Source organism: Engystomops pustulosus, chromosome 7, assembly GCF_040894005.1.
Source record: "Engystomops pustulosus chromosome 7, aEngPut4.maternal, whole genome shotgun sequence".
Taxonomy (NCBI): Eukaryota; Metazoa; Chordata; class Amphibia; order Anura; family Leptodactylidae; genus Engystomops; species Engystomops pustulosus.
Genome location: NC_092417.1, coordinates 81007284 through 81031074, shown reverse-complemented (window position 1 = coordinate 81031074; position 23791 = coordinate 81007284). Strand labels below are relative to the sequence as shown.

The following is a 23791-nucleotide window of genomic DNA, read 5'->3' as shown; positions in this document are numbered from 1 at the left end:
GTATGCGTGTGTGCCTGTATGCGTGTGTGTGCGTGGGTGCCTGTATGCGTGTGTGCCTGTATGCGTGTGTGTGTGTGTGTGCCTGTATGCGTGTGTGCCTGTATGCGTGTGTGTGCGTGTGTGCCTGTATGCGTGTGTGTGCGTGTGTGCGTGTGTGCCTGTATGCGTGTGTGCCTGTATGCGTGTGTGTGCGTGTGTGCCTGTATGCGTGTGTGTGCGTGTGTGCGTGTGTGCCTGTATGCGTGTGTGCCTGTATGCGTGTGTGTGCGTGGGTGCCTGTATGCGTGTGTGCCTGTATGCGTGTGTGTGCGTGTGTGCCTGTATGCGTGTGTGCCTGTATGCGTGTGTGTGCGTGTGTGCCTGTATGCGTGTGTGTGCGTGTGTGCGTGTGTGCCTGTATGCGTGTGTGCCTGTATGCGTGTGTGTGCGTGGGTGCCTGTATGCGTGTGTGCCTGTATGCGTGTGTGTGTGTGTGCCTGTATGCGTGTGTGTGCCTGTATGCGTGTGTGCCTGTATGCGTGTGTGTGCGTGTGTGCCTGTATGCGTGTGCGTGTGTGCCTGTATGCGTGTGCGTGTGTGCCTGTATGCGTGTGTGTGTGTGTGCCTGTGTGCGTGTGTGTGTGTGCCTGTATGCGTGTGCGTGTGTGTGTGTGCCTGTATGCGTGTGCGTGTGTGTGTGCCTGTATGCGTGTGCGTGTGTGTGTGCCTGTATGCGTGTGTGTGTGTGTGTGCCTGTGTGTGTGCCTGTGTGTGTGCCTGTATGCGTGTGCGTGTGTGCCTGTATGCGTGTGCGTGTGTGCCTGTATGCGTGTGCGTGTGCCTGTATGCGTGTGCGTGTGTGTGTGCCTGTATGCGTGTGTGTGTGTGTGCCTGTGTGTGTGTGTGTGTTCCTGTGTGTGTGCCTGTGTGCGTGTGTGTGTGTGTGTGTGCCTGTATGCGTGCGTGCGTGTGTGTGTGTGCCTGTATGCGCGTGCGTGCGTGTGTGTGTGTGCCTGTATGCGCGTGCGTGTGTGTGTGTGCCTGTATGCGTGTGTGTGTGTGCCTGTATGCGTGTGCGTGTGTGCCTGTGTGCGTGTGTGCCTGTATGCGTGTGCGTGTGTGCCTGTATGCGTGTGTGTGTGTGCCTGTATGCGTGTGCGTGTGTGTGTGTGCCTGTATGCGTGTGCGTGTGTGTGTGTGCCTGTATGCGTGTGCGTGTGTGTGTGTGCCTGTGTGCGTGTGCGTGTGTGTGTGTGTGCCTGTGTGCGTGTGTGTGTGTGCCTGTATGCGTGTGCGTGTGTGTGTGCCTGTATGCGTGTGTGTGTGCGTGTGTGTGTGCCTGTATGCGTGTGTGTGTGCCTGTATGCGTGTGTGTGTGTGTGTGTGTGTGTGTGCCTGTATGCGTGTGTGTGCCTGTATGCGTGTGTGTGCCTGTATGCGTGTGTGTGTGTGTGTGTGTGTGCCTGTATGCGTGTGTGTGTGTGTGTGTGCCTGTATGCGTGTGTGTGTGTGTGTGTGCCTGTATGCGTGTGTGTGTGTGCCTGTATGCGTGTGTGTGTGTGTGTGTGCCTGAATGCGTGTGTGTGCCTGTTTGTGTGTGTGTGCCTGTTTGTGTGTGTGTGCCTGTATGCGTTTGTGTGTGCCTGTATGCGTGTGTGTGTGCCTGTATGCGTGTGTGTGTGCGTGTGTGCGTGTGCCTGTATGCGTGTGTGTGTGTGTGTGTGCGTGTGCCTGTATGCGTGTGTGTGTGTGCGTGTGCCTGTATGCATGTGATTTCTGCATGGCCCCCCTTCCCCTTCAAAAATATATACATATTTGTACAGACATGATTATAAAATCACATGCATTTACACAGTCATATATACACACATTTATATAATATACACACACTGGTGCACATTTACTAAGGGCTGTGCGCCACTTTTCTGTCGGACTTTTCTGTGGTGCATTCTGTCAGGACAGTGCAGGGGGCACCAGATTCATGAAGAACATGCGCCAGAAATCCTGAATCTCACACCCCCTGCACACTACACAGGACACTGCACATAGTACACACTGCACTATGCTTAGTAAATGTGCACCAGTGTGTGTATAATATATAAATGTGTGTATATATAACTGTGTAAATGCATGTGATTTTATAATCATGTTGGTATAAATATGTATATATTTTTGAAGGGGAAGGGGGGCCCCATGCAGAAATCCGCTATGGGGCCCAGCCTCTCCTAGTTACGCCCCTGCTTTTACTATTACGAAAATAAAACAAAGTTTTTTGTAATAATAAGTTATATTTTATCTACACTCACACTTCACAATCTTTCCACATCCCTAAAATATGTACACAGACATGGTTTTGTTTATGATAATATACACTGCTCAAAAATATAAAGGCAACACTCAAATAACACATCCTAGATCTGAATCCAGCTTGAACCTGTTAAATTGTTCCTGCTGTTGTGGCCGTTACCATGTTCCAGAATAAACAAACTGTTTATTGACATTGTGGTTGACATCCCTTGTCTCCCAGTGATATCTGTGTAAATCTAACATAAAAGGCACCCCATTTACCGTCAACCAGGGATCCCTACACCTACCTAAGGGTTGCCCCATGGAAAACTATCCTACACTTGCAGCCTTTCTGTACTTCTTACGAATCCACCTGCCCAACATGGAAGAAGCCTGTCCCTCCGGTACCCAGCGACCATGACCCAGACAAGCGCTAGGCCGCAATCCACTGGCCAATTGGGTACCAAAAGGAGTCCAGCTGCCCCCAAGCCTAAAAAGTGTAGGTCCCGGTGGGTGATGTTGTAGTTGGGGGCAGATTTCTCTTCACGGTGTCTCCAGACTCTGTCACATCTGTAACATGTGCTCAGTCTGAACCTGCTTTCATCTGTGAAGAGCACAGGGCACAGAGCGCTTCATGGAGTCAGTTTCCAACCGTTTGTGCAGACACATGCACATTTGTGGCATGCTGGAGGTCATTTTGAAGGGCTCTGGCAGTGCTCCTCCTGTTCCCCCTTGCACAAAGGCGGAGGTAGTGATCCTGCTGCTGGGCTGTTGCCTTACTATGGCCCACTCTTGTCATTTTTGACATATTCAAAAAGCTTCAGCCTTAATCACATGCTGAGGTTACATTGTTTTAGGAAATGCAGTGGAAACACAATGGGGGCACATTTACTAAGGGTCCGAATCGCTCTTTTTTGTCGGGTTTCCCGATAATTACTGGTTTGCGCCGAATTGCCCCGGGTTTTTGGCACATGCGATCGGATTGTGGCGCATGCAACGTAAATATAGGGGCGTGGGAGTCGAAAATCCAGACGGATTCGGAAAAACTGCGGTATTTTAAAAAAAATTGTGTCGCTTGACACGCACTTAGATGCACCAGGTATAGGTTGGTGAACTCCGGCGGACCTCGGCGCAGCAGTGGCACCTGGTGGACATGGGGCGCACGACCTTAGTGAATCGCCGGAAGACCTGAATCCTCGACGGAGAACGCGCCACTGGATCGCGACAGGACCGGGTAAGTAAATGTGCCCCAATGTAACCTTAGCATGTGATCAAGGCTGAAGCCTTTTGAATGCATCAAAAATGTTTACCATGCATTTGGCTGCTTTGAACCTGTTTATCTTAATATCTAGAAGTGTAGGACGCTGTGAAACTGATTAAAACCAGCCAAACACATGGTAAACATCAAAAACGCATGCGTAACTGTGCTTAGCAATTTCCGTCCCGTGGATTGGTGCTTAAGGCCGGCGGCACACATGGCATTTTGAACCCGTTTATGGGACGTTTTTAAGCAGTCCGTTAAAAAACACATGCAATTTTTGAAAATACATCCGTTTTTGACCCGTTTTAATTAAGATGATTGGTAAACCGGTCAAAAACTGATGCGTTTTCAAAAAACGTTTTCATATGCCCCCCATGAAATTATAGCCTTGGGGGGCATTTTTGCCATTTATTTATTTTTTATTTTTATTAATTTATTTACAAGTTATACACTGTAAGTAGGGAATCTTTAAGGGTGCACTCATATGTCGCTTCTAACGGATGGGTTTCAAAACACATTCTACCAGCTGTTAAATGTTAACATTTACGTTTACAAAATGCAAATGTTAACATCTGTGTTAACTGTGGCGTTTTGCAAACCTTAATCGCAAATCGACCCTCCTCAGCATTTGTAATGTGTTTCAAATACAATGAAAACGCAGGCCAAAATGCAACGTTTGAATACGCCCTCAGGGTGCGTCTACACATTCAATTTTTTAAATTACAGTTTTTATTGCCCAAACCAAGAATGGAGTAAAAGAAGAAGTAGTACATTTCAGTTACTTGTCTCAACCCAATACGACGGTGGCACCGGTGGCGTTTTTTCATTGCGTTTTTCATTTTCATATTGTCATTTTCTTCCTTGCATTTTTTTTGATCTGCCTTTTTTGAGGTGTGTTTGCATTGCGCTTTTTAAAGCGGTTTTGTTTTTGAAGACGCATGCGTTTGTTGTCTGCATTTTGAAACGCATGCAATTACTTGCATAAACAGCATGAGGGGGCGGGGCTTGCTGATGACTGCGCAAAGTCGCATCCCTGAAGAGCTCTGGCGCCCATACCTGCTGATTAGGGCAAAACAGGCAGCAATATTCCTCCCAACGAGCAGCCATGGGTCCAAGCAATCCGAGGAACTGCCGCCTGAACCTTCGGGACACGGTGCGCGGCTCCATAATCCAGTTCCTGGACACCCCTCAGGGACCCGGACCTGCCGCAGATAAAACCAAGATGGCGCCGGACCACGAGGCGCCGAGCGCAGCGCAATCTACCCACACCGGCGTACCAGCGATAATGGCAGCTGCCGCATGCCACATCGGTGGACAAAACGCATAGCACAGAGGTACGCTCTCCTCCTCATGAATCATCCCCTGAACTATCCCCAGCGCACATTAGTGTGGAGGACGGGGATTTCCCGCCGCTGAAGCTCAGACGAGTTGCCATAGGTTTTTCCAGACCCCGTACTAACCTTCAGTTATTGATAACGCACGTATTTTAGAAACCCTTGTTTGTCGCATTTTACATATACCCACCCTATTGTAGGTCCCCCTAGTGTTTCTGTCCTAATAAAACTCCCCTCCCCCCACTAATAGATTGAAATACACCATGTCCCAACTTTCTTTCTGCACATTTAATGGTCGAGGCCTTAATGCCCCAAACAAGAGAGGCCACATTCTCTACTGCTTACATTGTAAGCACGTAAAGATAGCTATGCTACAAGAAACCCACTTTTGAGTTCAACATATGCCTAAATGTCCCACCAATTACTACTCTACTTGGTTCCATAGCCCCCATCCAGACCATAAGGCTGGAGGCGTTTCAATAGGCATTCATAAATTCTTGCAACATACAATCTTATCATCGTCTATAGATCCCAATGGTAGATATGTTTTCATAAAATTGTCATATGCCAACAAAGTGTATACCTTTGCTAACATGTATTTCCCTAATCAGGGACAAGTCTCCTTCAGCATCTCCACACTGCAGAGGCTGGCGGAGTTTGCGGCTGGCTCGCAGATCATCGTAGGCGTAGACTTCAACCTTTCCTTAGGCCAGTTGAATAGACTAAGGAGATTGCTGAGAGAAATGCACCTGATTGATGTGTGGAGAATCCTACAGCCACACGAAAGGGACTATCCACTGTGAGACAAAAGATTTTAGCCATTCTAGATCAGAAAACCCAATGCGCACGTAATAGGTTACGCAAAAGTTATTAGGAATATGGAGACAAATGTGGTTCATGGCTTGCAAGGGCACTACAACCAAAAGCTCCATGCACACACATTCTCTCAATCATATCCACAAATAAAGGAACAATCCACTTGCCACAGGGGATAGTAGATGAGTTCCAAAACTTCTATGAATGCCTATGTAATTTAGACCATAATACACATCAACTGCCATGGCCCAATTCCACAAAAAAATCGAGGAATACTTAGCAAAACATGGGCCTATGCCCATAACACAAGAGAGCTCAGAGTCCAGGTCCAGACGGCTTTACAGCTCGATTCTTCAAAATGTTTGGAGAGGACATCAGGCCTATACTTTTGCAGGTGTTCAATGCAGCAAATGGCACTCCCTTCCTGACTCAATTCACGGGCGAAACTTCCCTTCTCATGGTTCGGTAGGAACGTCCTCAAGATAGATGTGCTTCCTCGCCTTCTATATCTTTTCCAAACCATACCTATCCCTCTTCCCGGGTCTTACTTCAACAGGCTGTGACGCATGACTCAGAACTTTGTTTGGCGTAGCTCCCGACCCCGCATTAAACATACGACCCTAGTACTACATAAGCTTGACAGGGGATCAGGACTTCCCAATTGCCACCTACCTTTTAGACATCTGCCACAAACGTTCCTCAAAATTCTGGGTGGAGATTGAACTGGATCACAACCCTGCACAGGCACTGGGAGTATTCTGGAAGCCTTCGCTACCACCTAATGGGCACCTTTCACCTCTTCTAACGCTCCTTCTAACCTCATGGTGGAAATTTGCACGCACCTCGGGGCCAATAAAAATCCCTGGCCCATTTACTCAGCTGATCGGTAATGTGGCCATTGCGGGACTCTACACATTGCCATGTGCAAACTCTTCACAACTACCCATACTGAGGGACATCATTACAGACATGGAAATTCGGCCTCAGATTGAGGTGACAACCTTACTTGGCGTCCCATCGACTAGATGGCTCCTTTACTTCCAAATCCGTGACTATATTTGCTCATTGGGAACAGGGAGAGCTTATTGACCAACTTCTCATTTGAAGACCTCTGTCTCTCCTCTTCTGCACCTTCCCATGCGATCTCCTTGGTCTATTCCATACTGACGCAGGTGTATATGACAGACACCCGCCCAGTTTGTGCAAGTGCCTGGGAAAGGGAACTCAATAAATCATTTACCCCAGCGCAATGGCAAAAGGTACTGATCTTGACGCACAAATCGTCAATTTCTTGTCGCATACAGGAATTAAATTGTAAAATCCTGACCCAATGGTACAGGACCCCAGTGAAATTGCACAGGATATTCCAGTCTGTCCCAGATACTTGCTGGCGCTGTGGCGAGGGAGTAGGCTCCATGCTCCACATTTGGTGGGATTGTAGGGATTTGGTGTCTCTGGTGAGCCATCTTTGATCTCTACAATAGCATCTGCAGAGGGAAAATTGTTCCTACCCCTGAGTTGGCGCTTCTATCTATGTTTTATGGAACTATTGCACAATACAAAAAATACCTACTGCGCCATTTTGTTATGGCAGCGCGACAAATAATCCCCAGACTTTGGAGATCATCTGAAACACCTACCAGACTGCATTGGATGGAGGCGTTAGACTCAATCAGGCACATGGAGAAATTGAAGGTGAGTGATGAGGGCAGGTACGAGCAATTCAATAATATATGGTCTGCTTGGATTGGCTGACCGCAGGCTGTAACCCACATGAATCTTGAATATTGGTAAGGGGCAGTAAACATCCTCTTTGTTTACCTCCCGTCTCTCCACATTTCCCTGTCAACCCCCCCAAACGCCTGAGATCGGGAACGAGCCGCCGGTGTTTTGCGTAAATTTAATGCAAAACACCGGTTGCTCGTTCCCGATCGCAGGCGTTTCCATAGAAACGCCGATGCAATCGGGCCGTGGCCCGCCCCGGTGGGTGCGGCTTGGTCTGCGTTTGCAAATGCAGCCAAGATGCCACGTCTGACATCACCCTAACACAGGTGTGGTTGTTGATGAGGACAGGGCTGGAGATCTGTCATGATTAAGTAAGAATCACTTAAAAAGGAGGCTGGTGCTTGGCATCATTGTTTCTCTTCTGTTAACCATGGTTATCTCTAAAGCAACACGTGCAGTCATCATTGCACTGCACAAAACTGGGCTAACAGGGAAGAGTATCGCAGCTAGAAAGATTGCACCTCAGTCAACAATCTATCCCATCATCAAGGATTTCAAGGAGAGAGGTTCCATTGTTGACCAAAAAGGCTCCAGGGCGCCCAAGAAGGACCAGTAAGCGCCAGGACCATCTCTTAAAAGTGTTTCAGCTTCGGGATGGGGCTACCAGCAGTGCAGAGCTTGCTCAGGAATGGCAGCAGGCAGGTATGAGTGCATCTGCCCGCACTGTTAGGCGGTGACTCTTGGAGCAAGGCCTGGTGTCAAGGAGGGTAGCAAAGAAGCCACTTCTCTCCAGAAAAAACACCAGGGACAGACTGATATTCTGCAAAAGGTACAGGGAGTGGACTGCTGAGGACTGGGGTAAAGTCATTTTCTCTGATTTCTCCGATTTTTGGAACACCTGAAAAACAGCTGGTACGGAGAAGACAAGGTGAGCGATACCACCAGTCTTGTCTCATGCCAACTGTAAAGCATCCTGCAACCATTCATGTGTGGGGTTGCTTCTCAGCCAAGGGAATCGGCTCTCTCACAGTCTTGCCTAAAAACATATCCATGATTGTGGTCAATTATCAAGAGACACGTGGACAAACAAAGACCAACAAATTGTGACAAAATGCAAGCATTGATTGTGCAAGAATGGACGGCTATCAGTCAGGATTTGGTCTAGAAGTTGATTTGCAGAGGTCCTGAAGAAGAAGGGTCAACACTGCAAATATTGACTTGCTGCAGTAACTCTAACTATCAATAAAAGCTTTTGTTACTCATAATATGATTGCACTTGTCTTTCTGTATGTGATAAAAACATCTGATAAACACACATAAAAGCCAGAGGGCAACAGATCATGTGAAAATATAATATTTGTGTCATTCTTAAAACTTATGGCCATGACTGTATGCTGAAAGTTGTGGCTGCAGCCTATGGACCTGCATCACCCACCATAATGACAGTGGGGGGAATTTATTAAGACTGGCCTTTGGCTCTGGTCTCTTGGTGAATATGGCGCAGACTCCGGTGGAGACTATAGTAGATGTGAAAAGCCGCCTGACAAGACCATAGAGTCTGACGGGTCATAGAAACCCAAAAACTTGTGGGAAGAGGGAGATTCACCGTACATGGTTTCTCCTGCAGTGTGCGATAAGAAATATTCAAGGTGTGAATGCTACAGATTCTTGGGTAACCCCAACCCGCTTCAAATGGCCACCGCCCTGGTCTAGACACTGCCCTACGGCTTACTGTAAGGGCCTATTGTGTCCTGGCACATTTACTATGCAAGAAAGGCCATTAGATATGGTTCTGGTGTACACCAGCTTCTGGCCGCTAGAAACTCAACTCTTGGGCACAAAGCCAGAAATGTAAGATGTTTCACCACTACCAACTCCACCTCTTATCATCAATACTAGATGTTCCTCCCCTGGTAGATGCCACGGTATTGGCTGTCTTCAGTGTCCGGTGGGCGGGGCCTTAACATTCCGTGTATGTGACGGAGCTGTCCCTGTAATCCTGCACACTGACGCTTGTCTTATAGCGCCACCTGCTGTGTGATAGCGAGGACACAGTCCAGTTATATAATGTGTGACATGAGCGGGAAGCTGAGCTCTGTACATCATACATATGGACTGATGATCCTCTCTGTACGGGGAGACCTCATTCATACATAACTCTATGCAGCAGCTCACGGTTATCCCCCGGGTTACATCAGTCACGTGACCTCCAGCGCTCAGGTAGTGACAGTTATGTCAGGTGACCAATAGACACAGCGCTTGTTGCTGTGTACCTGTTGCTGTGGAGACGGCAGCAGCGAGCAACATGCACACCTCAGCACCGGCCGCTCTCCGCTGTCTCCTCCTCCTAGTGCTGGTTCGGTTCTGCCTTTCGCAGTCCACGTCTATCTCCTTCATCCAGCCCGCAAACTGCAGCGGCGCCCAGTACTACAGCTCGGCGAGGTTCTCCTGCAATAGCTGCTCCTCCGGAGTGAGGTCCAGTGATGGTGAGTACAAGGAGAAGGATACACCCTCCAGGCATGGAAGCAGCACTGGGAGATTTATCACATTTTTCTTCTTTTCTTCCTGTAACGTTTGCTGTGTCATACTTTTTCATTGTTGCCCCTGACCTATTTTTGGAAGACAGAGGTTGATGGCGCAGATTTTGCACAAAGTTATGGAGGAAAAAACCTCCACTTCCCAGATTAATAAATAATAAATCCTTTATTTATATCGGGCACATAGATTACGCAGCGCTACACTGTCTAATTGTTGCAAACCATCCTTGTTTGCTTTTTTTTTACTTGCTGATGTGAAAAAAAAAACAGAACGGACTTAAAAAAAGGATGCTGATTAAAAAAGGAGGAAGAATTTTCTGATTTAAACGACGGGTCAGTATGCCCTCCTTGAGAAGCTCGAAGAGCATCCTGAGAAAAAAAAACTGGTTTGTGAATAAGACCTAAAGGAATGGAAATACGGTGAAAAACAGGACATGCTGTATACAGGCAATACGGGCATGTACATGGATGGCCGTATTGCCCCTTGGAATGCATGGGGCCTTATTACGGCCGTATATTGTGGGAAGTAGTGTACCCCTTTTAGAAGGGGAATGTGTTGCACATGCTCGGATTTTGGCGCAATCGCCCCGACTTTCATGCGACAGAAATCGTTGGACGATCCGACGGATTCGGACTGAGTGCGGGATTTTACTTTAAAATTGTGTCGCAGGATGTGCACTTACATGCACTGGGAACAAGAAGGTGAACTCCAGCGGACCTGAGCGGGGAAGCGACACATGCAGGATATCAGGCACACGATGTAAGTAAATCGTGCCACAGTGCATTATCGTCAAAAGAATGCACTTTGGGGCACATTTACTTACTTGTCCGAGGAGTTAACCCGATGTCCCCCATATTGTTTGCATTGTGTTTACAAACGCAATACAAATTCCCAGAGGTGGGACACAGCCCAATCTCATTTGCGCTTCACTGGAAACACAGTTGCAATTGGGCCAAACTCCGCTCCTGGGTATTTGCATTGTATTTGTAAACGCAAACGCCACAGGTGAACGCACCCGGTCTGTATTTTGTTGGGTCTTGATTACAGCTCTTTCTTTCTCTTCTAGGACTTAGCTGTGCCTGTCCCAGTGGATTTGCCGTCAGTGACTTGGGATCTCCACAAGTCACCTGTAGTCCTTGCCAGTCTGTAAGTATTTACGATCAGTGTTGCAATTGTTGTATCTCCTGCTCTTCTGCAGACTTGGACAGGCTTATGGCAGCCTTTAGATAAAAGCACAGTGCCCCACTGCAGGATGTCAAACCCTTGACTCTGCAGATTGTGGTCAGTAGCAGACTGGCTGTGTGGGGATTTTATACTTATGTGAAAGCTCCTGGCGTACATGCTGAACATGTCCATAGACGTATACTGGCATTCAGCAGGAAACAAAAGAAAGCAGTATGCACTCCAGAGAGGCCACTAAATGCTAAGGGGGAGAGTTATCAGGGCTTCTACACTAGTTTTCTGGCATACAAGCCTTGAAATAACCACAATTTCTTGTGCACCGCCAGTAATTATGATTACTTTCCCCCTTACACCACCTCCATGCCTAGGGGGCATAAAGGGGGCCACGCAGTGGAGTTGTCCTGCACTATCTAAAACCAGCGCCTGTTCTAGCAGAGGTTCTGACTCAATTCTAATCCTACAAGCATACGTATTTAGTCTCTTTATGAATACAAAATACAATAAAGAAAAAGTTTGTACATGGCCTTCCAGTGTGTGCAAGCCATTGCATTATATAAAATCACAAATTAATTTATTATTTTGTAACTTTCACTTCTGTAGAATGAGATTGTGTCCGTGGACCAAAGAGCCTGCCTGGCATGTGACAGTAGCAGATGCAACTGTGACAGCAGTGAAGTTGCAGGTAATGAGCAGTGTGTTACTGACCTTTTGCACCTCATACTGTAGAACGCAATACAACAGCTAAGGTGAATACATTTGCATAATTACATTCCTGTTTAACATTTATCAAACCCAGTGTTAACATGATGTTAACACATGTGTTGTATTGCATTTCAAAACACAATGTTAACACCATGTGTGAATGCAGCCCACTGCCGATTCATCTGTTTGATTGTTCATAGCATCTGAGTTTTGTGGTTCCAGAGATTTTTAACATATTTTCCTTAATTTTCAGAGGAAAACTTAATAAACAAAACTTACAAATGTGTCTCATGTACTGGAGGGACGAGGCCAAACGCAGCTGGAGATCAGTAAGTGATGAGCAGTGGTGTTAAATAAAAATGAAACTGCATGAGAATGTCAGATCTGCTGTCACCCTCAGTACACAATTACTCTTAGACCCCGTACACAAGCCTATGGTGTCTGGACACAGTATGGTGAGCACACACGTGTGTCACTTTACTGTACCGTAGGAGCATACTCCTTATAGAGGGGAGCAGCGCTCACCCTTCTTATCTCCAAAGTGTGGCTGTATGCTTGCATATGTTTGTGTGAAAGAGGCCTTACACTGTATCGGGCTCTCATTGTTACCACCAAAGATCACCAGTTGTTACAGTGTGCTAACCAGTGGTGTAACTAGGAGAGGCAGGGCCCCATAGCAGGCTTCTGTATTGGGGCCCCCCTTTCCATCTAAAAAATATGCACATGCAAGTTACAATCACACATTTATGCGCTCATGCACACACATATAGAGCATAAGCACACACATACAGTGCCATATACAAATGTACAGCATATATACACACAGTGTATACAGGCACCATACATTGGGGCTCATTCACTAAGGGTCCGCGGCCCACAGAAACGTAAGATATTTTGGATTTGCGCCGCATTTAAAAGGGTATTGTGTCGCACACGAACTGATTTTTGGCTCATAAATCGGGGGCGCGGGCGGTTGGACGATCCGATGGATTCAGATAAACCGTGGGATTTAACTTAAAAATTGTGTCGCAAGCCATGCACTTACATGAATCGGGAGAAAGATGGTGAACTCCGGCGGACCTGATCAGGGAAGGGACACATTCAGCGAGTTGGGCGTATGATGTAAGTAAATTGCAGCACAGTTCATTGTCGTCGGACAGTGCACTTTCGGGATCTCCTCCGGACCGGGTAAGTAAATGTGCCCCTTTGTGTACACATACTGCACATACACACATACTTGACACTGCAGGTACCTTAGCGCCTGCTAGGGCTGCCACCACTGTAGTTACACCCCTGGTACTAAGGTTAATGTGTTATAGTGTACTGATCTTCTCTTATTACAGTGTGCTGATTCCCCATTCTTACCATGTATTGATGGCTTTATCATGCTGATTATTTATGGGTACAATTTATCGAACATCCATTTTATGATGACACAATGCACTACATTGTCTTTTTTCTCCAGATGTGAACTGTGTCCTCCAACCTACAGCAGTACCTGCAGCTGTCCTAGCAGTCAGGAGGTAAATGCCGTCTTTGTATAACATACATTCTGGACTGTTCATGACTCCTTTGTACTGACATCTTGTTTATCTTTATGCAGAGCGGTGGCCTTTGTCTTCCCATCCCTAAACAGGTAATCCTCCACCTTCTACAATTACATTATGGTAATCATAACTGTGGCATTGCGGAGATTCTTTCTATGTATCCCTTGCAATGCAAAGTTTTTTAAACAGAACTTTATACTGGAATTTGATGCTTATAATGCTTATCTATAATGATACATTTTAACAGAGTTTTAGCTCTGGTGAGTTTGCCTTATTTATAACTACCTTATATACTCGAGTATAAGCCTAGTTTTTCAGCACAAAAAATGTGCTGAAAAACCCAGACTCGGCTTATACTCGAGTCAAAAAAATAAATATATCTAAACTCACCTTTCCGGTGACCCCTGTATATCTTCTGTGCGATCTGTCCGGCAGCGGCGGCAGGCTATATACACTGGGGCAGGGTCTGGCAGGCTATATACACTGGGGCAGGGTCTGGCAGGCTATATACACTGGGGCAGGGTCTGGCAGGCTATATACACTGGGGCAGGGTCTGGCTGGCCATATACACTGGGGCAGAGCCTGGCTGGCTATATACTGGGGAAGCTGTGACCAAATCATTTCCCACCCTCGGCTTATACTCGAGTCAATAGGTTTTCCCAGTATTTTGTGGTAAAATTAGGGGCCTCGGCTTATACTCGGGTCGGCTTATACTCGAGTATATACGGTAAAATAAATAAAGTTTAAGTAGAGCAATGTGAAACTGAATACTTAATTCTGCATCCACAGGATCTTACCTCAGTGACTCTTTGGGAGTCTTTGTATCTGTTTGCAAGCTATGCAGTTTGTATGGTGAGTGACTTGTGAAGAACAAAACAATTCACTGATAATGGAGTCTTTGTTAAGTAGGGGACCATCTGATATTCATATTGGAAATCATGATCCACAAGGGCTTTTTCCACAATAGATGCAAAAGTGTAACTCTGGTGTAATAATAATTTTTACTCATTTGTTCCTGTCTTTGCCCTAAAACTGAGTTGCCCTCACTTCCCAAGATGATTTTTGGTCTCTCATGAAGTAACTCTAGTGAGAAGTAACTAAAATAAATCCACTGGGAGTCATACAAGCCACTGAGCATTGACAACATTGACCTGCTGTCTATCATCACATTGAGGAGCATGGAATATGTAATAGACATCTCCAGTGAAACAGTTACATGAAGTGTTTAGTCTGTGCTGAGTGAGCATTAGGGGTCAACAGCTTCCCTGCTTTGTAAATAGTGTCCCGAGAGCAGAGGGTGGGGGAGGAAACTGCAAATGAGTTTGATACAGCTTTAGGTGCAGATGTGCACAGACAAAGTTCTGTAGAATCACAGACCGGGATGGAGGAGCGGAGCCCTTCTACCTCACTATTCTTTCCAGGAGACTTCTTCATTCGCAATTCTGCACAGACACAGCTCCACACAGAGAGCATTGCGTGACCTCCCCCTTCCTCCAGAGCAGTGAACAACATCCCCTCATCTCCAGCATTTGCAACCCAAAGAAATTTAGTGTAAGCAGGAAGTTTTACAGAGATGAACAGCACAGCTACAGGGCGACAGCTACTACATTGACTGGCTTAACTGAGGAGGATAGCAAAGAAACTGCTAGACACTGGTAATGAAGTAAAGGGCAAAGCTGTCCTACATCACAATAGCTATTGATTTGTGAAAAAAAATATATGATCGAGCTGTACTTTGATGACAAATCCTGTTGATGTCTGATATATGTGAATGCCACCTGTCGCCCCTCCCCCATTCCTGCCCATGTTATTATTATAAACATAGATTTCAAGGTGTGACCTGCATCTTTGACATATTTATTGCATGTTCTGTGGGGAATATTGTGCAAATAGGATGTTACCGTGGTTTAACCATCTAATTAAAAACACTATAAAAAATGCTGGATTATCCAACATCTTGGGTACCCTACCTAACTCATTTATTCCATGTAATTTGCTTGGTCATGAAATTTTGCATTCTGAGGTTTTGGCTTCAGGATACCCTCCCTCCACTACATAATTAACCAACTGAAACATCTCCAGTTAAAAAAATGGGGCACAATAGGCCAAGTTCCTCTCCCCTAAAAACTGGACCACTAAGTTGGCCCTGACTCTCCCAAACTCTACAATTTGGGAGTACAATCCCTACACCAGAGGACAGCACAACTTTTTTTTTACTTATATTTTGTTTTGTTGACTTGCTTGTATTGTATAGCGGTGCTGTGTACCCCAATATATGTATTTTGTCATGTATTTTTATGTAAAAAAATAAAAACATTATTAATAAAAATGTCTACTTCAGTGTCTGTAAATATCTTATGGGTTCTTATTTTCAGGACAACCACAACGTGACTGCCTGCCAGGTCCTCACCAACATGGTCATAATGAATGTTTTCTCCAGCAGCAGCAAAGCCTATGAGCTCTACAACAGCATCAGGTGAGTCAACCAGTTCTCATAGTCCCCACATCAGAATTAGGATGTTGTCAAACATCTAAATTGGCACCTTTAAATACAAATCATTCGTTGGCAGTATGTCTTATACAAAACACTTTGCAGGGACCACAACTCCCAGCATAATAATCATCTATGATGCTGTAAGTGTCTATCTACTTCCATAAATGCCTAGGATGCTTGGAGTCTGGGTCTTGGTCTGGAAAACAACATCAGCCTATGGTCCATATATCAATTCTTAAACCATTCCTAATTTATTTTCCAGCTCATCAAATCCATTTCTACCACCTGTGATTTATAGTACAGTAACTCAGTTGGGCACCACAGCGCCAAACAATCTATCTTATCAGAGAAATGCAAAGGTGAGTTTAATAAATCTGGAACTTTCTACTAGTCTCAATTCATCACTATTTTTGAGGTCTCTGCTTGCTGTCAGTTAGTTAAGTCATCTAATATTTAACTACAGTTGCATCTAGTGTAGACATGCCTCTGTCAATTATTAATTAAAAGCTCACAATCCTAAATATTTGTTACAGTGCATTAATACGGACCAATATGTATAATTCAATGTTTGTTACTAATAGGTATTAAAACCACATAAAATCCTACAGAAAGTAGTGAAGTATAGTAACCTGACCTTCCCCCCTGTCCTACATATCTACCCCTATGTAAAACAATACATATACCATCATCCTATACATAAAAACGTATTCCAATCATAGCTACAGGATCACTAGGGGAGCGGTTACACCCAACACATGTTTCACCAAGACCTTCATCCGGGAGTAAAACTTCAATTCTTACAGGCAACATATAAAGCAGACATTATTTTTGTCTACTTACATACAATACTTACATACAATAAGGGGCTTAGTTCATCGGTTTAATGACTTGGTACATTGTACCATTACCAGACTTGTGTAGGAGATCACACTCCAGACCTCTGATGCATGCGCAGTGGGATGGTATTCCCACCATTTGTGCTCTTTGAATTAATGTGAACCTGTCATGTCGATTTAGGATGCTAAACTAACTCTAGGTTCTTGTGTTACATGCCTGGCTGTTATCGTATTCAAAAACAGTACACTTGCCTAAAAATGAGTCGGATAAGATGCACCAGATGTCTGGTGCTCTCAGTGCCTATGTGATGAGTCAATGAAGCCAGGATAGTAAATCCTGTCGTTCTTGCACATTTATCATAGGTAAGGCACATGCACAATGAAATACAGAAAAACTCTCGACAGTCCAGCCAAATTCCAGGAAAAACTTCAAGACTTTATTTGGTCAGAATTCAAACATCCACAGTATTGTTTTTCGATGTTCCCTTTCTCAATCCAACGCGTTTCGAACGGGTTAACCGTTAACCCGTTCGAAACGCGTTGGATTGAGAAAGGGAACATCGAAAAATAATACTGTGGATGTTTGAATTCTGTATGCAATTGTGACCTCAACAAACGAGGTGAAGTCCGTGCCGTGTTCAGAGTACATAGAGGCTGGAGGTGAGCTGGAAAAAGGTCTCTTTTCACATGCACAATGAAGCCTGGGTGTACTATGCTGGCAATTTGTTTGACTCTGTGTAGGCACTGAGAGCTCCAGACCAACATAGGTATATTTTTGGGATATTAAACTGTCGGTTCATAAGGACATGTGGTGGGTTTCGTGTCTAAAATCACCCTGACATGTTCCATTCAGTTATACCCCATGGACGAGGACATGGTGAAACACGTGGTGGGTATTTCGCCAGGATGTATCTTTTGTGACTATGATATATTTATTGCCACTATATTTAGAATACATTTTTATGTATGGGATGCTAGTTTATATATTTATATGCATTGTATTGGGAGGTGGTTACCATACTTTTTATGTGGTTTGAATATTTGAGTTATGAAGGTTGATTTGATTTATACTCGGTGTAGTTGTTAATTATTTTTGGTGTGGTAATGTAATGTAGGTAATTTTTTGTTGATTTTATCTAGATGTAATTTAGGCCCATCTATATTGGTAAGTGTTCCAGCAGAGAGAACCTGTATTATCCGTAGCACATTCATTTTAGCTGAAAGACTGTAGCAAATGTTGTTAGAGCCAGTGGGTCAGTTTGAACCTCTATAAACAAAAATGAAATTTAGTTCTCTGACCACAATCCAATATGTGCTGTACAATGATACACTGGTAAACCATTGTTACCAGGACCATGTTAATTCCATTATGTCCTCTTTGGTTTCTGTTCCTTACAGATGCAGTTTCGGTTGGTGAGGTATGATGTCAGAGGAAATTTCTTGGGTTGGGAAACTCTTAAAGGAGGTACATTACAGGTCAGTTAGAAATCTGCATACGGGGTGACACTATGTGGATCTCCAGTACATCCCGGTGCATTGTAGTGGACAGTACCAGTACCAAAACATCCTTTGTGTTTTGTGCCTTACAGATCTGTCCTTCTACACAGAACACGTTGGATGCCGCTTTTAAATTTGGAACATTTTATAACCTGACAGTGAGTTATCAAGTCACCTACAACTGAGATAGCACATGAGTGAGACTACAGGAATTACCGTATATACTCGAGTATAAGCCGACCCGAGTATAAGCCGAGACCCCTTATTTTGCCATCAAAAACTGTGAAAACCTTTTGACTCGAGTATAAGCCAAGGGTGGGAAATGCATTGGTCACAGACCCCCCCCAGTATGTAGCCAGCAAGCCCCCAGTAGTATACAGCCTGCCCCCAGTAGTATACAGCCAGTCCCCAGTAGTATACAGCCAGTCCCCAGTAGTATACAGCACTGCCCCCAGTAGTATACAGCCCGTCCCCAGTAGTATACAGCCAGTCCCCAGTAGTATACAGCACTGCCCCCAGTAGTATACAGCCAGTCCCCAGTAGTATACAGCACAGCCCCCAGTAGTATACAGCACAGCCCCCAGTAGTATACAGCCAGTCCCCAGTAGTATACAGCACTGCCCCCAGTAGTATACAGCCAGTCCCCAGTTGTATACAGCCTGCCCCCAGTAGTATACAGCCCGTCCCCAGTAGTATACAGCACTGCCCCCAGTAGTAAACAGCCTGCCCAGCATTAAAAAAAAATAATAAACTTATATACTCACCCTCCGGTGGCCCCGACGTGCAGCGCTGCTCCCCCGATGTCCGCGCGGGTCCTCTTCTGGCTTCCGCGCCCATCTTCTTTCTTCTCTAACTTCGTGCTGGGCGCCGCCATTGTTCTCCCCCAGGCGGCCAGTTAGAGAAGACAGAAGACGGCCGCGGGAGCCAGAAGAGGACCCGTGCGGACATCGGGGGAGCAGCGCTGCACGTCGGCGCCACCGGAGGGTGAGTATATAAGTTTATTATTTTTTAAATATTTTTTATGACTCGTGTGACTCGTATGACTCGTGTATAAGCCGAGGGGACGTTTTTCAGCACATTTTTTGTGCTGAAAAACTCGGCTTATACGCAAGTATATACGGTAGTATCATTCTGTGAGATTGTGTATCCTGTGAGAGTAAACTGCCCACAATATACAGAAGTTCAAAAAGTCCTCTATGGGGACAACACCCCTTAATTCAGTTATAGCAGTTTTTATTTGAAGACTACATTTATCAAAATCCTGCATTATGTAACTTGGTTCGAAGTTTTTGAAATTTCACATTTTTACACCATTCACTCCAATTTTGTTCCACTCTGCCCAAACACTATACATGTCTGGGCAGTGCTCACTTGTTCCTACACAGACTTTTTAAAACATCATGCAGATCCCCCAACACTGTTCTCCAGTGCTGTATCAGAAAACTGTGATTCTGATATCTGCAGAGACAAAAGCTACTTATACTGAACCATGCAGCCATGCCCATATTGCATCTGTGACAATAAATATGATAATAAATGACAATGATAATTCTCCGTATTCAGGCCACATTTAGTTTTTAACTATAAAAAAGCATGCTTAGGATACAGTGCACTTTGCCTATAAGAACATAAGTTAAGTGTATTTGTTACAGCGGAGTTGACAGACTCCTTTTAAAATGTTAAGGAAATAACTAAAAGCATTGCTGTTTATGTTGTCTACAGTGTTCTCTACAGGTGGCTGATCTCTACCAGAAAACATTGGAACCCATATTTTATGAAATATTCGTAATTTACACCTCTACAAGTGGCAACACAATGCTTTGGCCAGTACCAGTGTGGAATGCCAACATTAAAGGAACAGGGGGTACTTTTTTCATTTTTATTTTAAATCTGTGTTTATATATGGAAATATGGTAGCCTATACCTGCAACTGGAAATTTATTTTCTGATGTCACATGATTTTCCAGGGACTCTTGGCTCCAGAGCGCTTAGGCGATTCTTCTTAGTTGATGGCATGTCCTACAGACAGTTAAATCTCTCCAGTGCCCCCACTTATGTCACCATTGCCACAAGCCTGACCCTAAGGTAATGTCACTACCAAAGTTTCTATGCCCCTTAAAGAGCTATTTCTCAAAAACCTCATCATCTCTCTCCTACAGTGTATACTTGCCACTCAGCCCCACAAGCAGTGAACCCCCATTCCAGCTGACCGTACAATATGAGAGACTGAGTATGCAGGCAACAGTGCAGGTAATACTGATTGAAAATACACTTCATATAAAACTTTTCTGTGATTCATTATTATACTTTTTATGTTGAGTCAATTTAAAACAATTGTACATTACTCGCATCCAGAGCCGCATTGAGCAACATTGTGTTGATGGTAACACACTGAACAAGCAGGTAACCTAAAAGCTAATGAAACATTGTAACTGCAGCATTGGCTGTGACTTGAGTATAAGCATATAAACTTCTTTCATTGATTTGTGCTTATACAGTATGTGCTGTAAAGCTTCTCGTTTTCTACTTTATCCTGTGTAATGTAGCCCTCCTGTTTAATTTCTATTAGGTTTCATTCGCTGTCACATATACCCAGAACCAGGGGACATATAAACAAGATATGGATGTAAGTGATGCGTGGAACACAAAATTATCACTAATATCAACATTTAGTGTCTAGTGCTTTCAATGAAATGTACACTATTTGTGTTCTATGATTACAATATCCATCAGAATGACTTGTGTTTGACAGATCGCTCTTGGGGTGTTGGGCTCCTTGGCCGCTTTACTGGCAATTTTGGAAACCAGCAGTTGGCTGCGGAGATCTGGCCAGCAGTACATTGGTGTTTTGGTGAGTCTAGAGGTTATTAGCTATAAACAGGGCTCATATTATATCAGATGACTTCCCAGGTGCAAAGAGAAACCTCCTAACACCCAGGCCTGAAAATGTTTTAATTAATCAAGCATTTTACCAAATTACCTTTGCTTTTTTTTTTACGTGACATAAAGGGCTAGTCAATAATTAAAGGGGTATTCCGGGAATATGAACGTCTGACACAAAAACCCTTGATGATATAAATAAATGAATACAACAATACTCAATGTCATTAGTCACAAAACGGAGCTAAAATAATATGATTTTATGATTTACAAAATTTATGGCCTCTCTAAAGTAGGTGGAGTTATCACTAAGATGGCCGCCACTGGAAACTACAAGTTCCATGATCCTTTAGTTCTCAGTAACTCCTCCTACCACTTATGCTCTGCTAACAGTGATGATGTAACAGGTTTTCTTGCTCTGTTACCATAGTAATGATGTGTAACTGCCATCACCACAACACTGATCATACAGGATGCACTGCAACCAACCGACTACAGACAAACGTAGTGGTGATCACATGACCCTGCCCAGACAGGTACAGGACATGTGATGTGGACATGTGACCAGCGGCCATCATCTTTTCTGTGACGGACCGCGCGGAGGAAATTAACGGACTGATTAAAGGGCCAGTAGCATTTTAATAATTCATTACAGTCTATGTCACCAGCATATTCTGCTAAGGGGAGCAAAATTTTAAATAACAACTAATTACACATTAGCTTATATTTTGAGTGCCCACTTGTATATGAATTATGCTGATTCCTGGAATACCCCTTTAACAGTTTGTTTCAGTGAATAAAATATTTCATGTACTGTACTGTATATCATGTTATTTTTCTTTCAAAAATGTAAATTCACAAAAGTAAAGTTAGAATAGTACTCCCTATTTTTTCCTTTATAAGGTGTTTATTTTCAGACAAAAGGAGCAACAATTTTTTGCATTAATGCTGGCTGATCGGTTTTCTTTATTTGTGTTATATATATAATCCCCCCCCCCCCATTATTTATGTGTTTGTGATTTGTTACATCTGTCCCCATGAGATCAAAAAAGTTACAGCTATAGAACACTACATGAATGATTTTTTTTTTAAATTTAAGGGGAGCCTGTAACCAGGGTCCTTATTTTCACTAAAGACAGGTTATAGGAACCCATTAAGGCTGCATGTTTTAACTTACCTTGCACCCTCACAGGATCCTCTGTAAAGTCCCAGGGGTTGGGCTTTGCTTTGGATACATTTCAAAAAACAACATGTGACTTGTCTGTGCTGCAAAGTGCTCAGCTCTCAGCCTCCACCTTTGGGCTCCTGTACAGCTCCCCCTCCCCACTGACTTCAGCTCACCACGTTGTGAGCTCTGTGAAGGAGCAGGAGGGCGGAGTTGTACAGGAAAGAACACATTTGCATATTTTGTATTCATAAAATTCATAATTACAATGATACATTCTATCTTTTAGTGATGTTGTTTGTTTTAGCTTATGTCAGTAGAGCTGAACAGTCCTCTCTATAAAAAGTTTGTTACCGTTAAGATGTCCCTAATTGTGGCCGGTGTTCACAGAAGTCCTTCTTTAATGTGCGGTTGCTTTTGCCTGTAAACAGACAGCTTTCCAAGACCAGACAAGGCTGCACTCTGTGTGATATACAAAGAAGGGGCAGATATAAACAATAGAAGTTCTATGAAGTGTAGACATTGTTGGACACTGATGCCATAATCTCCTCTTTTTACCATTAATTGGTGCATGCTACCGTTTGGACCCATAGGTTTTCCTCCCTCCCAATTCTTTTCTTCCCTCCCATTCCTCTCCTGCCTCCCATTTCCCTCCCCTTTTCTTCCTTCCTTCAATCCCTCCCATTATTTTCCTTGCTCCCATTTTCCTAACAGTTTTTTTTCTTCGTTCCCTATCACCCTCCCATTCTCTCCCACCTCCATACTAAGTTGTAACATAAATGCCTAATTTGTGTGTTATGTTTTCTGTTTAATCCTCTACCTTCCTGTGACACTTTATCACAGTAATTCGTTTATCTTGCTGCCTATTGTATACTGATTCCCAACTGTTATCTACTTGATGCTTTTTGGGCAATAGTTCTCATTTACCCTCTGTTTTTGTAAAAAAACAATAATAAAAATAAAAGTTGAAAAAAAGCAGAGATTATAAAATGGACAAAAGTAAGGATACCCAGACTGATCAAATGCTTCATAAGTAATCTCTGTTGTATTAACATTTTGTTCTTTTAGGTCATAGTCAAATTCTTGGCTTTCCTGAGTGGTACACTGGCAAACACTTTTTTTCTTGTGGCCTATGGGATCTCTATCTACTGGCTAATTGCGTTTAAGGTAAAACAAGAACCTAATGGAAGTAAAAAAAAAGTCCACATTTTTCTGTCGATTTTAAACAGCACTGTACTAACAAGAATATTGATAATATAATACATATAGAATATATATAATATAAAACTACTGACATATAACGTATATAACAAGAATATAAATCTGATCCCTATGCACAAGAACTATAACAATAAGATCTCTTCCTATGAAAATGAAAAAAAAAAAAAAAATGAAAATGACAACTGTAATTCTGTACAAGAATGTAACTACTATAATGCTGTTTCTTTTTCTGAAGTACAGCATTCTGAATCATTTCAGTACCGGTAGTTTATAATAGTTTATTTTACATTTCTTGGCTCCCTACCAGCAGCATATGGTGAGCCCTCGG

The 23791-nt window shown here is 44.0% G+C and overlaps 1 protein-coding gene across 1 annotated transcript in view; it reads left to right on the top strand.

Annotated features, from left to right (window-relative positions):
• Positions 1 to 9484: 9484 nt before the first annotated feature.
• Positions 9485 to 23791, top strand: part of LOC140070491 (meckelin-like) — a 28420-nt gene continuing 14113 nt past the window's right edge. Inside the window, exons 1-17 of the mRNA XM_072117071.1 lie at positions 9485 to 9887; positions 11006 to 11085; positions 11722 to 11803; positions 12077 to 12152; positions 13289 to 13346; positions 13427 to 13459; positions 14160 to 14222; positions 15746 to 15846; positions 16127 to 16223; positions 18099 to 18176; positions 18290 to 18355; positions 19920 to 20061; positions 20165 to 20282; positions 20357 to 20447; positions 20767 to 20823; positions 20950 to 21048; positions 23311 to 23409. Coding sequence (XP_071973172.1) covers positions 9707 to 9887; positions 11006 to 11085; positions 11722 to 11803; positions 12077 to 12152; positions 13289 to 13346; positions 13427 to 13459; positions 14160 to 14222; positions 15746 to 15846; positions 16127 to 16223; positions 18099 to 18176; positions 18290 to 18355; positions 19920 to 20061; positions 20165 to 20282; positions 20357 to 20447; positions 20767 to 20823; positions 20950 to 21048; positions 23311 to 23409 — 1521 coding nt within the window. The 5' untranslated portion in view covers positions 9485 to 9706. The remainder of the gene's footprint in view (positions 9888 to 11005; positions 11086 to 11721; positions 11804 to 12076; positions 12153 to 13288; positions 13347 to 13426; positions 13460 to 14159; positions 14223 to 15745; positions 15847 to 16126; positions 16224 to 18098; positions 18177 to 18289; positions 18356 to 19919; positions 20062 to 20164; positions 20283 to 20356; positions 20448 to 20766; positions 20824 to 20949; positions 21049 to 23310; positions 23410 to 23791) is intronic.